This window comes from Xyrauchen texanus, chromosome 38 (genome assembly GCF_025860055.1).
Source record: "Xyrauchen texanus isolate HMW12.3.18 chromosome 38, RBS_HiC_50CHRs, whole genome shotgun sequence".
NCBI classification, from domain to species: Eukaryota; Metazoa; Chordata; class Actinopteri; order Cypriniformes; family Catostomidae; genus Xyrauchen; species Xyrauchen texanus.
The window spans coordinates 29,567,299-29,583,412 of NC_068313.1; the positions used below are offsets into that span (position 1 = coordinate 29,567,299).

At 36.7% G+C, this 16,114-nt stretch overlaps 2 protein-coding genes across 3 annotated transcripts; one reads left to right on the top strand and one right to left on the bottom strand.

Moving 5' to 3' along the window:
• Nucleotides 1-90: 90 nt before the first annotated feature.
• Nucleotides 91-12,165, bottom strand: LOC127631760 (ankyrin repeat and MYND domain-containing protein 2-like). 2 transcript variants are annotated; one of them, XM_052110068.1, is made up of 11 exons: nucleotides 11,992-12,165; nucleotides 11,278-11,342; nucleotides 10,084-10,222; nucleotides 9,797-9,895; nucleotides 8,434-8,594; nucleotides 6,638-6,703; nucleotides 6,262-6,410; nucleotides 5,882-6,017; nucleotides 3,727-3,855; nucleotides 3,495-3,624; nucleotides 91-3,151 (listed from the first exon to the last, which is right to left on the bottom strand). In XM_052110068.1, the coding sequence occupies exons 1-11, from the start codon at nucleotides 12,056-12,058 to the stop codon at nucleotides 3,018-3,020; spliced, it is 1,275 nt and encodes a 424-aa protein (XP_051966028.1). In that variant the 5' UTR covers nucleotides 12,059-12,165; the 3' UTR covers nucleotides 91-3,017. The 2 variants fall into 2 exon arrangements, with proteins under 2 accessions (XP_051966028.1, XP_051966027.1); XM_052110067.1 differs by having other exon boundaries at nucleotides 91-3,154.
• Nucleotides 12,166-12,867: 702 nt separating this feature from the next.
• Nucleotides 12,868-16,114, top strand: LOC127631761 (tetraspanin-13-like). Its single transcript, XM_052110069.1, has 6 exons — nucleotides 12,868-13,026; nucleotides 14,401-14,568; nucleotides 14,787-14,867; nucleotides 14,963-15,076; nucleotides 15,626-15,736; nucleotides 15,889-16,114. The coding sequence occupies exons 1-6, from the start codon at nucleotides 12,934-12,936 to the stop codon at nucleotides 15,961-15,963; spliced, it is 642 nt and encodes a 213-aa protein (XP_051966029.1). The 5' UTR covers nucleotides 12,868-12,933; the 3' UTR covers nucleotides 15,964-16,114.

Consider the following 16,114-nt stretch of genomic DNA (forward strand, 5'->3'; position numbering starts at 1 on the left):
CAATCGTACCAAATCACGGAAGTGTGCTAAGGCTGGGCGATATGTAAAAAATATTTTAGCGGTAATCAACTTAAAAAATAATGCCTCCATTATATCGTCTACCCTCCTGCCAAGGGTCGGTGAAAATTTCTTTTAAATTAATTTATTGAAACACAAAGAACATAAAAGACATTTCTAAATTCAAATAGTACTTTAACCTAAATGAAAAAAAAACATTAAATAATAATATAAAATAACTATAAAAATCTTATATATAACCACCTCCCCAAATACAAACCATTCACTTTCTCCAACAGCCACATTTGCGATTACGCAAGTATACGTCAACGACAGTAGGTGGAAAATTACTAATTGCCTAACAATTAGGAACTAAAGACAATTGTAATCATTATAATAAAGCTTAATAAATTCCCTTGTGTTCCCAAAATAATGATGCTAAATGTGTTTTTATCGTGTTTTGGTAAAACAGTTAATGCTGCCTAAAAAATAGAACTCAATTTTAGGTTCAAGGTGAATGTGTCTTGTATTATTGCATGATTTAATCACTTTCGTCTTTGTTACTTTAATACAAAGAAATATATTACTGAGCCTGCAGAGTTGCGTTCACAATGCATTTTAAGCACAAACTAAACTCACAGCACCTCCTGAGATGATCGGAGATCATTTACAGCATTCTTATAGATGACATTATTCTTGCAAACAGTTTTCAGACGAATGAAACAGAGTGATATCTGTACATGTGCTTGTTCCAAAAGACAGGCTTGTGCTGCGCGCCTCTGAACAAACAGCAAATCCGACACAAGCACTGATGGCTTTTCTTATAATATGTAATAAGTGTGTTTCTTCAAGCATGAGTCTTTGTGTCAAACAGCATTTCTTGTCATGTGTCACTCCGAGACATCTTATAGGTAGCTCGCCTTTTGTGGGTAGATGAGCAAAATTACTCCCGAATGAAATACATTTGGACGAGGAGCTTGCAAACTGGATTTAGCCTTGTTGCATCTGGCTGGTGATAGTTTCCTGGGCTACAATTTAATATATTTGCTGACTTCCCAGATCCTTGTTTTTTTCCATTTCTCTGTATTGTCAATCATCTTTGGTCAAATGAGTGTCGCAATCAGCATCAGGTTCTCTGTAAGATAGCATCGATATACAATTACGTAGTCCAATCGCCAGGCCTGGCTCCAGCTCTAAGATTTAATGTGGGCCATATGACCTGACGGGTGGGCCAAACAGTTGGAGGGGTGGGTGTAGTTTTCAAGGTGGGCCAAGTTCATGATTGGGTGGGCCAGGACCCCCTGTGGAGCTGGGCCTGCATATTGCCCAGCCCTAAAGTGAACTGCTTGTGATGATGTTTAGTTTGCATCTTTATAGGCTCCCAATCGCAATTATTATGGTATACTGCATTTCTCACACCTGCGTATCTTGTGTCTAAGTTAATCCCCTTCAGAGAGCAGCTCACATTCTTCACTTCTTTAGTAATGCATCCGTGTGCTCATGGCTGACAAATGCTAATTTTCATCACATCATTGCACATTCAATGCATCCATGAGAGACAAACATAAGCATTGTTTTGTGCATGTAAAGTTTTGGTGGTAAATCCAAAGAGATGAATACTTTAATAACACAGCAAAGCTGATGTCTTCTTGAGTTGTTGCCTAGTTATAGTGGTAAACAGCTGCGGTTTGTACACACGTTGATGACTCAATCATAAAGCAGTTCAGACCGAAATAATAAAATGTGAACAGACCAGCAGGGGAAGGGGGCGAGGAAACTAACCCGGGTACAGTCCGAGCAATCGAACCAAGTGAGACAACGATGCCACTAATCCCAATCCATTTTAGGATTCATGCAATGTGTTTGTATGGATTAAATGTAAAATTAAATAGTTATTTATTTATTTATTTATTTATTTTTTTTTTCAAATTTGCAATTGTGTGATTTCTGTGCCATTTTCAGAATGGAAGGCAAAATGTTTGGGCTTGAAAATTATCTTTCAAGTCATGGAAATTCATTGGTTGAAAAGAGTGGGAATTCTCAAATATGAGAATGAAACAGTTTTTATTTTTCAGCAAATTAAAAAAACATTATTTAAGACTTGGAAGTATCAGCTATATGCATTGTAAAGTTCAGATTCTAAGCTTTAAATTGACATTTATTTTGTTCAGAACAAGCAAGTGGTTAATTTTATTGCGCAATTATTATTATTATTAGGTTTTCAGCAGAGAGTGCCCCCCCCCAGCCCGATAAGCTCAGTTAAATTAATCCTTATATCAATAATTAAAAAAATATGTGTATGTATGTATGTGTATAATATTTTCAAAAAAGAAGTACAAAAATTTCATAATTAGTACATCATAATTACTAAAAAATAAGATGATAAAAAGATCTAATAGAATATCTTGTGATAATATATGCAATATGAGAGATTTATAAAAAATCCTAATGGGCTGCTCATTTTTTACCGGGAACACAAAGTCAGCACAAAAAGAACACAACACGAGCGTTAAATAAAATTCTACAGCTTTACAATTAAGACAGAAAATGATTTGCCTTATAAGCTGTTGCCAACTTCCATGAATCGTATCTCCTGTCATAACTACAGAAAGAGAAATTTAAGGCGCAGGCTTCAACGTCTTGCAGAAATATAGTATTACATTATCTTTCCGAAGGCAAAACCTACATCACACATACGACTGTCAACAATAAATCCGCTATGACACTACGATTTTTAAAAACATAAATACAAATATTTTCAACGTAAACATAAAAAGAAATCTATATTTGTCTCCCATGGGCCCTTCATCCAGTGCATTTGTGTGGAAAATTGTTTTTTCCTGTTACAGTATGTCCTTTAGAATAGCAAGAACCATGAACAATACTGTTGTAACCTCTGGGCAAGGTTGCGGATTTGCTCTCTTTTGGCTTAAATGGATCTTTGATGTTAATGTTGAACACAACAATAATAAACTTGCTGGGTTGAATCTGTGTCTATAGGGTACAGTAAATTTTGTGACTCAATCTGCAGTAACAGGGACCGTGTCAGAGGTAACATCCTCAGTTTGGTTATCTGAAGGGCTGGTGGTGTCACTCTGACTGATTGAGAGCTCTTCCAAAGTGCTGGTCGTCTCCTCCAATGCTTGATTTTCCTCTGCTATTGGCAAGAAACAAAAAAAAGAGCTTGCATGAGTTAAAATGACACATTAACCCTCACGTGCAAAAATTAAGGACCCTGTGCATGTAATTTTACAAAACATAACAAAAAGGTGTACACACTTTCAGTAATGCATGAAAGCAAATTTCAAATGGATTCAGCTTATAATACCATGGTACTCTGATATGTATCCTGTTACTAAATGATTACCATATTCATATACTATGGTATTTACATGGTATTCCAAAGAATACCATGGTATTTCCGACGTACATGTCCAGAAAACCATGGTAATATGACACTTTTTTTAGCGTGGTTGGAGAGAATTCATTTTGAATACCTTTTGCCTGTTTTTGTAGTCGCATGGCTGACTCCGCTTCATGTTCCTCTCTCTGCTCCTTTAACATCTTACAGACTTTCTTGTGGGTGAACCAATGCATCTTCTGACAAGCCTGGTCACAGTAGATCACCTAAACAAAGGCAAAGATGGCTTTAGAGTGATCTTTGAGTTAACTGGTTAATGTCAAGCATGATTTAAACAAGAAATCTGCACTACCCTGTTTGGCATTTACCATTTTGCAGATGGAGCATCTCTTGTCTGCCCCTTTCTCACCACAGGAGGTGCAGAAGTCTGCATCCATGAAACCCACCTGCCCCGTGATGGCCTGAGTGAGCACTGACAAAGCCGTGGGGTCATTACCCTGTCAGAAAACTGTTGGTGAGACTTAAAGGAATAGGCCTAGTTCACCCAAAAATGAAGATTCTCTCATCATTTACTCACCCTCAAGCCATCTCTGATGTGTATGACTTTTTTCTTTTGCAGAACGCAAATTAAGATTTTTAGAAGAATATCTCAGCTCTGTAGGTCCTTACAATGCAAGTGAATGGTGACCAAAACTTTTAAGGTCCAAAAAGGACATATAGGCATCATAAAAGTAATCAATACAACTCCAGTGGTTTAATCCATGTCTTCTGAAGTATTCTAATCGATTTTTGGTGAGAACAAACCAAAATGTAACTCCTTTTCACTGTAAATCTTTACATCAGCAGTCTCCTTGGCTATTATGATTTTAAAGGGGTCATATAATGGTACATGCACTTTTTCAAGTTGATTGTACTGAAATGTGTGTTGGCTGTGCCTGTACACAACCATCCTATTATGATAAAAATCCATCTAGTGTTTTTGTTTTAAATCTCCTTATATATTTTCCCCTGCCTCAAATCGAGCCGTTCGACCGTGTGACGTCACACGGTCGGACGCCCCTCCCAGGATTGTTGATTGACAGCAGTGTTTCAACACAGACCCGCCCTCACTCGTGAGCGAGCTGTCAATCATAGTCCATCATCATTGTTGATACACTGGAGCAGAATGGCGCCTAAGCGATTGTGGTGTTCTGTTCTCCGGTGTAATAACGAACACAGCAGTCATTTTGATGTTCCTAAATCTGAACCGCTGAAGACGCAGTGGCTGAGTTTTGTTTACGATGGGAATATTCCCCACGAGCAACGTCAATGCGTTCATGTTTGCGCAAATCATTTTTCACCAGACTGCTTTATAAACGAGGGTCAGTATAAAGCTGGTTTTGCTAAGAAGCTGCTGCTGAATAAAGATTCGGTACCAACTATTTATATTCCCTCTGCACCTCCAGAAGAAGTAAGTGTAACGTTTTATTAACCTTTATATTAATCTTTGCAAATCACTTGCACGCTTCACAATGAATGTGGCCAATGTTTACACTCAGGGTACATTACGGCATGTTTTCCATAACGTTACGACGTTCTCAACATAATTAATAATCCCACATCTATAATGAACAATGCGTTATGGTTATTTTGTTATTAAAAACTGTGTACGCAGGTGTTACAGTTAACATGGTAACACTAAGTTACACCTGGTTTACTTGTATGTTACTGATTAAGAAGTAATGTAAAAAAAAACAGTTATAACTGCATGAAGATGAATGGTAACGCAATACTGGCAAAATACTGTTTACATCTTGCAAAGTGCGTTGTGTCAAAAACACCCCCAGAACGGAGGGGCGGGGTGACCAAAGCTCATTATCATTTAAAGTCATATGCACTGAAACGGCGTGCTGAAAACAGAGCTGTTTTTGAGCAGGTAAAATTAGTGTTTTCTTAAAATACTAATGAGTATTTTTAATAAAAGTATATTACAAAGTTTTAATTTAGACCCTAAAGATTCATATTAACTTGTACAAAAATGGCATTATATGACCCCTTTACACTTCCTAACGCCATCTAGTGCTCCGCGCATGTGTCAAGCACTGGGAAGTGTAATCAAGCTTGAAATCATAATAGGGCCAAGAGACTGCAATGGCAGTTAAAAAGGGATTAAATTTTGGTCTGTTCTCACAAACAAAGATTGGATCACTTCAGAAGACATGGATTATACCACTGGATTACCTTAATGTGCTTTTTGGAGCTTAAAAATGTTGGTCACTATTCACTTGCATTGTATGAACATACAGAGCTGAGATAGTTTTCTAAAAATCTTTGTTCGTGTTTTGCAGAAGATAGAAAGTCATACACATCTGGGATGGCATGAGGGTGAGAATACTATGAGAGCGAACTACCATACATGGAATACAATTGTCAAAAAAATTTTTTTCTTCTGTTGGAAGTAACTTGGTTAAGGCAACTTTTTCCATCTCCTACACTCAGTGTCTTAAATATGAGCACACAGGGGTCACTGTAATGGTTACTCACAATTTCCACTGGAGCAATACTCCGAACCAGCTGCTGTAATAACGTAGCATCACAATATGGAAATTTCCGGATACACTCCCGGATGAACTTCTCCTGGAACACCAAGAAGCCATCGCTGTCTCGCCCTTTCAGGAGGCTACAAAAGATGGATATCCAGAGAGAATTCAATTGATAATATTTTTGAAAGCGTTACACCACATTTCAAAAGCAAATGATCCACTTTTACTGCAGGTAATTTTGTAAGGTTTGGATTGGTACATAAAAAAAATTTAAACATAATATACATAGAAAACCCCATGAAGGGACACAGCCATAACCTCAGACAAATCAAAACAGACATATATGCATTAGATATATTACACTGTTAAAGATATCTATACCTCTTGATGAGGCCATCAAGTTTGTCCTGGCGATCTTTAAGGAAAGAGCCACATTTCTGCAGCACACAGCTGAGGTAGTGCATCTTCATGGCCAACACCTCATTCATATCCTGCTGCTTCACACATTTCTCGCAGATCAGCTCCAGAACCTGAAAAACTCAAGGGATTAGTACTTCAATGATTTATTGACTCCAATGGCTTTCGTTCCAGTTCAATTGAGCATAATCAGGATATGTGCTGAAATTCTCCAGTGTTCCAGTATGTTTATATGTGTCATTAAAACTCCTTAATTAAATCTCTCTGGGTTTGCTGTGATGGATCTCAACTTGGCTATGAAATTTACATGGAGCATAAAAAAAGTAATAATGCAACTGACCTTGCGACACTTCTCAAGTGCCCCCACATCCATCAGCAGAGGGTTTTCCTTCACCAACATTACTATCTGAAGCCAAACAAATCAAAAGAACATCAAGTCTGATGTAAAAAAAAATGTCAAATGTAAGTCTTCCTAGCTCCATATTAAATGTTTGCTCCATACAGTGCATCCGGAAAGTATTCACGGCGCTTAAATTTTTCAACATTTAATTTTGTTACAGTCTTATTCCAAAATGTATTAAATTCATTATTTTCCTCATTCTACAAACAATACCCCATAATGACAACGTGAAAGAAGTTTGTTTGAAATCTTTGCAAATTTATTAAAAATAAAACAAAAAAACAAAAACAAAATCACATGTACATAAGTATTCACAGCCTTTGTCATGTCACTCAAAATTGAGCTCAGGTGCATCCTGTTTCCACTGATCATCCTTGAGATGTTTCTACAACTTGATTGGAGTCCACCTGTGGTAAATTCAGTTGATTGGACACGATTTGGAAAAGCACACACCTGTCTATATAAGGTCTCACAGTTAACAGTGCATGTCAGAGCACAAACTAAGCCATGACGTCCAAGGAATTGTCTGTAGACCTCTGAAGACAGGATTGTATCGAGGCACAGATCTGGGGAAGGGTACAGAAAAATGTCTGCAGCATTGAAGTCCCAATGAGCACAGTGGCCTCCATCATCCTTAAATGGAAGTTTGGAACCACCAGGACTTCCTGGAGCTGGCAACCTGGCCAAACTGAGTGATCGGGAGAGAAGGGCCTTAGTCAGGGAGGTGACCAAGAACCCGATGGTCACTCTGACAGAGCTCCAGCGTTTTTCTGTGGAGAGAGGAGAACCTTCCAGAAGAACAACCATCTCTGCAGCACTCCACCAATCAGGCCTGTATGGTAGAGTGGCCAGACGGAAGCCACTCCTCAGTAGAAGGCACATAACAGCACGCCTGGTGTTGCCAAAAGGCACCTGAAGGACTCTCAAACCATGAGAAACAATATTCTCTGGTCTGATGAAACAAAGATTGAACTCTTTGGCCTGAATGGCAAGCGTCATGTCTGGAGGAAACCAGGCACCGCTCATCACCTGGCCAATACCATCCCTACAGTGAAGCATGGTGGTGCAGCATCATGCTGTGGGGATGTTTTTCAGCAGCAGGAACTGGGAGACTAGTCAGGATCAAGGGAAAAATTAATGCAGCAATTTACAGGGACATCCTTGATGAAAACCTGTTCCAGAGCGCTCTGGACCTCAGACCGGGGCGAAGGTTCATCTTCCAACAGGACAACGACCCTAAGCACACAGCCAAGATAACAAAGGAGTGGCTACGGGACAACTCTGTGAATGTCCTTGAGTGGCCCAGCCAGAGCCCAGACTTGAATACAATTCTCTGTAGAGATCTGAAAATGGCTGTGCACCGACGCTTCCCATCCAACCTGATAGAGCTTGAGAGGTCCTGCAAAGAAGAATGGGAGAAACTGCCCAAAAATAGGTGTGCCAAGCTTGTAGCATCATACACAAAAAGACTTGAGGCTGTAATTGGTGCCAAAGGTGCTTCAATAAAGTATTGAGCAAAGGCTGTGATTACTTATGTAGGCTACATGTGATTTTTAATTTTTTTATTGTTTTTTTTATAAATTTGCAAAGATTTCCAACAAACTTCTTTCATGTTGTCATTATGGGGTATTGTTTGTAGAATTTTGAGGGAATAAATTAAAGACAATGTTTTTCTGTAGTGGAGTGATAAGGGTCAGATTGACCATTTTGCACAATTGTCAGCAAAAAAATATTACCTTTAAAGGATTGAGATTGGTACTCATAATAATTTTGTGCAATGGTCCAGCGAGTTTGGGAGGGAGTTTCGGTTCCTTTTCCAGCCCTTGGGGTTTTGTGTAGTAGTCCAGCCTTGCTCGGGAGAAGAAATTATTGATGACCGTCACACAATCATGCTGCCCTGAAAAACATCAGTGCTTAATCGAATCTACTGTACACTTTTAAAAACGAAATAACTTATTTTCAACTGTCCCTCTCTGAATATTAGAATAATGACTTAAGTAAAGATCCTCACTAGGGCTGTCAAATTAAAATTCGAATTTCGAATATTCGTCGAATTAAAAAATAAACTGCACATTCGAATGCAAAAACTGCATTCGAATTTTAGGTGCGTCAGGATGCGCGCGAGACATGATGATGACGCGGTTTGGTTTTGTTAGCCTTTCCAGTTCAACCCATTAGACGCCACACGGATGTGTTGATAATTTGAGAAATGGCTGAAAATGAGAGTGAGGACTCGGAGAGGATCTTGCTTAAACCAAAACATCTTAAAGGTGCTGTGTGGCGCTTCTTCGCTTTCTGGAGTATCGAAGGCGAGCTTGTTGACAAAACCAACGTCATTTTTAAGTTGTGTAAGAAACCGCTGCTATATCACTCCACAACATAACTTGAGAACACACATGCAGTCTTCTCATCCTGAAGAGTTCTCGAGAATGTCATGACGATGGGACATTATTAAAACAGTCCAGGTTATTACTGGCACATCGGTCAGAGCTGAGCTTGAGTTTTCATCAGCTGGAAACGTTGTCAACAAAAACGCTCAGCCCTTACTGCAGATCAAGTTGACCATATTGTGTTTTTGACAAACAATATGTAAATGTATGAGTGAGTGGATAGTTTTAGAATAAGTTTGACATCTTGTGTTAACATAATACATTACCCTGTCTGTTGAAGCGTGTTTTCTCATATTACTTATGCACTTTTGTTGCCTCAATTTCCTTGCGTGCACATTTAGGAAATTATATTTGATCTATGAACGATTGTTTAAAACGTTATACACTTTAAACAAATTCATGACATTTAATTTCAATAAAAAAAATGCATTGCTTGATTTGGCTTATATTTGCTCACTGCGCTCGCTTGCACCCTCTTGTGGGTTTAGGAGACAATACAGTACTTTTTTCCTTTTATTCTTTAGACTATAATTCGAACATTACTGTTATTAAAGACATTCGAATTTAGTTTTTCAGCCATTTTGACAGCCCTAATCCTCACCAGGAAAGATTTAAAAATCAAGACTTTTTCTATTGATTGACCTGCATTGCAAAAGGCACACAGTACACACACACACACTTTTTCCACAAGACATTAGTGTATGCATACCAACAAAAGCTGCCATTTGTGCAGCCGTTCTCCCAACTGAGTTCACTGCATCCGTCTCTGCTCCAGCATCCAACATCATCCAGGTGATGTCTGTCTTTCCTACATAATGATATTTAGTACAATTTTCTAATTGTTTTATCACAGCCATATATAGACAACTATATTTCAGCTGTCACAGACTGAAAAGTAAAGCATCTGATGAACTCATTATAATCTTCTCAAAATATGGCCTTACAAGGTCACCCAAAAATCAATTTAATGAAGTCCAAACATGTGTTGCTTCTTACCTGAGAGCCCCGCAAACATGAGTGCAGTGTAGCTATGTTCATGCTCATTGCAGTTGACGTCTGCTCCGTGCTGCAGTAACAGTTTGCACATATCTGCCTTTCCCTTGTATGCAGCATGCATGAGGGGGGTCATGCCATACTGAAAAGAAATGTGAAGAATCAAAAAACCTTTTCTCAAAATGTAACCGTATATCATCGCTGATGTGGAGAAACAGGATGGCCCATATTACATCCCCTAATGCATAAACCAGTAATCATTTAAATACAAAAATACTTATGTGGTAATTGTGTGGTTTGGGAAGCACCAATAATGTTGTCAGATGAGGGTGCTATTGTGCCACTGTTGAATTTGACAGCCACAGGAACAAACAATGCTGCTCTTTTGCTCCGTTTTTGTCTCAAAATTATCTTTGGAGGGCAGGGTTTTGGAATGAGTCCACTTAAGCTCAGTCATGTGAAAGCTTTGGACCGCTAAAATCGCTTACAGCACATTTACATATTATTCTGTTTCTCATCCACACCAACAATATCACTTCTGAAGACATTAAACCACTGGAGTCGTATGGATTAATTTTATACTGCATTTATGTGCTTTTTGAGCTTCAAAGTTTTGGACCCTGTTGACTTGCATTGTATGGACCTACAGAGGTGAGATACTCTTCTACAAATCTTCGTGTTCAGCTGAAGAAAGAAAGTCATACATGTCTGGGATGGCATGAGGGTAAGTAAATGATGAGGGCATTTAAAATTTGGGGTGAACTATCCCTATAAATCCAAGTGAAAATCTGTCTGTCGCCCTTAAAGTCATATGGACGGATGATCTTGTTCTTTGTTTGAAGTGGGGAGCTTGTTAAAAGCATCAGTATGAATTCAACACAATCACTGCCCATGCTGTGTATCAGAAAGTATGAGCCACAAGTGGTTCCAACTATTTTAATTAGTTTTTAAATCTAACAGGACAATGAAACAGCCAATTAATTTCATTTCTAGACAGCTGCTTTGGAAGCCTACAAGTGTTGCTAACATCTGATTTGAACAGGTCCAAACCTCTTACCTGTGATACAGTTTTCCCCTGAAAAACCCCATTGTTTTCAACAATGGACCACCACTAACAGAGCAATTTGGCTCAGTGAAAGAATTAAATCATGTCAAAACAAAGACCAAAAAGACCATTTAAGCATTACATTTCCATACCTCATCCAGAGAGTTGACCCTGACATCTTTGGATCCAAGCAACCTGGAGGCTTCTTGCACATTCCCTGTAAATATTCAACCATACAGTGATCAGACACTGCAGCAAACCTAATCAGAATTAAACATAAAAGCCTTAATACAAGATTATATTCTTAATATTCATCAAAATCTTCACATAAAACATGTTTTCATCATCAGGTAATACAATATTAAGGATGATTGAATAAAGTCAATTTTACTGATACGGATGAGTATTCATCACATAATTTGTATATAAAACACACACAAAAAATAATTTTAAAATGTACGCATTTCAATTTTATAACAAACTTCCATTGAATTGAGTAATCTATAATAAAGTAAAACACGAAATATTTGAAGTATTTTGTATAAAATAAATATTTAATATATTTATTTTATAAATATTTAATATGTTTATTTTAGTTAATAAATAAATCTGAAATGCGTAAATCTTAACATAGGCTTAAATGTTTTTTGAGTGCATAATCTGCCATTTAGCCCACAGACAAGACATATGCAGGCTTTTAATCTGCAACAAATCAAGCAGAAATGAAAAACAGAATGAGAAAAGTGACATGAATACTTCTGTATACTTGTGATTAATAAATGAGCATAAATGTGATGATTTCCAGAGCTATTCACTGTTAATCTGTTAATCATGCAGTTAGCCTGTTAGCATAATGCTATCATTACCTGCAGCAATAACTCGAAGCAGCTCTTTCTCAGTATCGGTCAGGTCTCCTTTCTTTGGTGCAGACATTATTATAGATTAAGTTACTCTTTAACGATGAATAGATAAAATGTTTCTGATCAATGTAACAGCTTTGCACTGTTGTGAATGACTCACTGACGGACTTCAATTCTGACGGGTTGTTCAGCGCAAGTGGACTGAACCAACTGTAGGGGGATCTGTTCATGCGTGTCCCTTTCTACAATGGTTGTAATGTTGTTTGTAAAATGGGTTGTAATAGACCACAATCTTATTTTTTATTTTTTTTAATAGCAATACATTTTTTTTTTGCATATTTATAGGAGCTGTGAATGGTAATTTTCGCATATTTAGCAACGCTTTGGTGACACATCTGCTCTTAGGTTTTTCAGTCCACTGAAGTCTAGAATGTTTTTTTTTTTTTTTTTCAAAATAATAGACAGGTTGGTGTGTGTTTTTTATATTTTATTTTAATTTTATTTATTTTTTTACACGTACATCTTCTGCTTATTAGAATGCGGTGTTTCAGCACATCATGCACAAATGAACCTGTTTGGAGATATAGCTGAAAAATTATGACGCCACCACAAGATGGCAATACCAACACGTACAAATGACAATTTAAAATTTAAAATAAATAAATAAGTAAATAAAAGTAGTTAATAATTTTCCTATTATTCGTATAGAGGGAGGAAAATGTACATTAAAAAAAAAAAAGTCATACTTTGTCAAATGCATGATATTGTGTACTTCATTGTTCCATAAGTGAGAGACTTGCACACATGCAAGTCACCTGATTTACCTTGTGTTAATAGTGCAGTCAAGCCTTGGCTTCTTTGCATACAGGTAAAGAACGGACCAATAGCGTGTCGATTAGAATCGCCTCTTCCTTATCTTAGAGCAGACTTACATGAGTATACCTGCGGATGGTTTGGGTGTGCACTACACATTTCAGCATGGCTTGTGGTGGGTTTGTTTGTTCCAGAAGTGCCCTCTGCGTGCTCAACATTATTTATGTGGTAGGTCTTGATATTTTATTATTATATATATTTGTTATTTTCATGTATAAGTGTATTTGTCAGGCAGTTTACACAAATTAGTATATTCACATCAGTCATAAAGACTTTTTAAAATTAAAAAAAATCATAGATGTATTCCGTTTAAGTGCGTTCATTAACCTTGTGCGTCAATAAACATACAATAAAAAAGTTACTCAGATGTCCTTCGAGGACATAATGTCCACGTCAAATACTGCCAGAATACTATATGATATGTTAATATTATTTTCCACTTTCAATTATTATAATTTTTTTTAACCAACATCAGTCCTGATCATAATGACCAAATATTCATTAATTTTCAGGATTTTAACCCTTTAAATGCCGGTTGTTTATATAATGCCACTGTTGTTTTTATGAAGAAAAGAAAACACACACATAATGAATAATTTTCCATTTACTAAATGCAATTTTATTATTATTATTATTATTATCGCAGTCTGGGATATGTCAATGATTAGCAACAATATTGATTTCCATGCATTATTATTTTTTGTGCAGTGTCAGATAAAACAAATAAATAAATAAAAAACACACTCGAGAACTTAGAGGACTAAAATGTCTTCATCAAAAAACTGTCATAAAAATATTATATATGAATGTTTGATTTTATTTTTCAACTTTCACTGACTATGATTTTTTTTAACCAACTGCATCATAGCAAACAGAATATAGGGGAAAAGCATGCATTTGCTCCATAGGCTAAACATGAAAAAAATGGCGCCATCTGGTGGAAAGTATTAAAAATGTACATTTTGAAGCCAGTGCTCCAGAATGTAATAATGTCATAGAATTAATGATTTTATGCTTTAATGGCACTGGGATCAAATTTTGCAAATATTGTACCTGCTATTTTCAATTTCATTACAATATTCCATCAAATTGTGTAACTGTAATGTTTAAAAAAATTGAATTAATAAAACTTAAAATATTTGTTTATTTCGTTTAATTTGATCAAAGACTGTTGAAATGGAAATGTGTAAATCTTTAAAAACTTTTTTAAATGGAAAACTGTATACATTAACATTGGTTAATTCATTATGAACTAACAATTATTGAACAATTGAAATATGCTGAAATATTTTTCATTGTTCGTTCATGATATCTAATGCATTAACTAATGTTAACAAATAGAACGTAAAGCATTACCAAATTACAGTAACATGAACCAATATTAATTAATGCTGTGAAAGTATTGGTCATTGTTATTTCATTTTAACTACTGCATTACTAATGTTAACAAATACAAAGTGCTACCAATATTCATTCAATTGTCAATGTCCCTCTATTTCATCCAAGTGAATCAATGAATCTCTTATTAATTTCTGTTTTCAGATGGTGAGTCTTTTCATGACTGGCGTAGCAGGATGGGGCAAATGGTTCGGACTGGTCTCTAGTTTCAGGGTGATGGCTGCTGTCATTGCAGTTGGACTCTTTCTCTTTGCTGTGGCAATTGTGGGCTTGTACGGAGCTCTAAAGCATAACCAAGTCCTTTTGTTCTTTGTATCCTTCGGAGTGACCCGTTTTTTTCAAGAACTCCTCTCCCTATAAATAATTTAAGTGTGTTTGTCTAAATAAGATTCAATCTGCAAACTGAACACAGAGCAACTGCCTTTTCACCCCATGAAATACTAAAGCCATGTATTGTAGTCTTAGTGTGTGTTTGTATGTGTTCTTGAACTCTTTATTTTGATCCAAAAATAGCCTTAACTGGCCTTTAGTACATGCTGATTCTTTTCATGGTATTCATTGTGCAGTTTTCAGTCTCATGTGCCTGCTTGGCGATTAGTAAAGAACAACAGGTAATTATGTCTTTATTACTTTGACATGGTGATACCAGTTTCCTCATTTCTCAAGCAAGGAGGTGTCAAATAAAATGTCAAATGCTTTGCTGTAGAGCCTTCTTCTGGAGATTGGGTGGAATAAGTCTGAATCAATGCAGAAGGATTTGGAAAGAACGTTGGATTGTTGTGACTTCATTAAAGTTGACTACAATGGAACATGTGAGGCGGTAAAAACTTCTCTTTATTCCCGCCTAGTCTAACACCATGTGTTCATGTAATGTGATATCTTCTGGTACTTATTTTGTTTCCATGCTCGACAAAAATCAACATGCTTCTAAAACGATAGTTAAAATACCATTTACATCTTTCGAACAAATAGTCTGAGATGGAGATTACCTGGAATGTGAAATCATACAGTGTATATATACAGTGAGCTTTAGTAAATATTTAGTTTTTACTAACTACTCTTTGACTTACCCATATTCATCCAAGGTCAAGACTAAAGGTTAATGTATTTCAGAGCATCCAATGGTAAAGTGGAAAAAAAAAAGAGGTAACTTGCAATTGTTAACCCTTGAAATTAGTCATGTTGGTGTAGCCTAATGTATTCAAGATTTGAAGCATCAGTTTTAATTCCAGGTTACCTGTTGTTGGGCAAATGTAAAGTTGACATTTCAAATGCAAGGTTGTCGTAGTGTGTACGTGATGAGCTTTGGTAATTATGTAGTTTTCACTGTGGTTGTAAAGTTTATTTTCTGCCCTCTTTGTGACCTCAGAACTGTTTCAAAGAACAAACTTGTACGCTGTGTTCAGAGATAATCCAGGACTATGCCGATGACGCCCTGCATTTTGTTGGAGGAATCAGCTTATTTTTTAGTTTTACAGAGGTGAGTTTACAAAGGTGTGCATTGTGCTAAAATATGTCATTTTGTTTTGTTTTAATTGATTTTAATACCTCAGAATGTGATCGTTATCATGTGATTCAGAGATCTTGTCCCTCATACTAAATTTAAAGAGATATTTATTTTTCCTGTTTCAGATTTTGGGTGTCTGGCTTGCAAATAGGTACAGGAATCAGAAACACCCTCGACAATATCCTGGTGCTTTCATTTAAAGCATTGTGTGTGTGGCACACGTGTTTATCTTCTTGAATGGACTTATCATTTATGCTGTGTTCTCTTGATTACATAGCCATGATGAAATCTGTTTTCAACATTTATTTTAAAGGTAGTAATGTGTTAATCCAAAGTGATTACTGCATCTGT

Coding starts and splice junctions, on each gene's coding strand:
- LOC127631760 (XM_052110067.1), bottom strand. CDS start 12,058: ATGTCTGCACCAAAGAAAGGAGACCTGACCGATACTGAGAAAGAGCTG. Junction 6,018..6,261: donor CTTGATGGCCTCATCAAGAG/GTATAGATATCT, acceptor CATCTTTTGTAG/CCTCCTGAAAGGGCGAGACA. Junction 3,155..3,494: donor ACTACAAAAACAGGCAAAAG/GTATTCAAAATG, acceptor TCTTGCCAATAG/CAGAGGAAAATCAAGCATTG.
- LOC127631761 (XM_052110069.1), top strand. CDS start 12,934: ATGGTTTGGGTGTGCACTACACATTTCAGCATGGCTTGTGGTGGGTTT. Junction 13,027..14,400: donor TGCTCAACATTATTTATGTG/GTAGGTCTTGAT, acceptor TTCTGTTTTCAG/ATGGTGAGTCTTTTCATGAC. Junction 15,737..15,888: donor TATTTTTTAGTTTTACAGAG/GTGAGTTTACAA, acceptor TTCCTGTTTCAG/ATTTTGGGTGTCTGGCTTGC.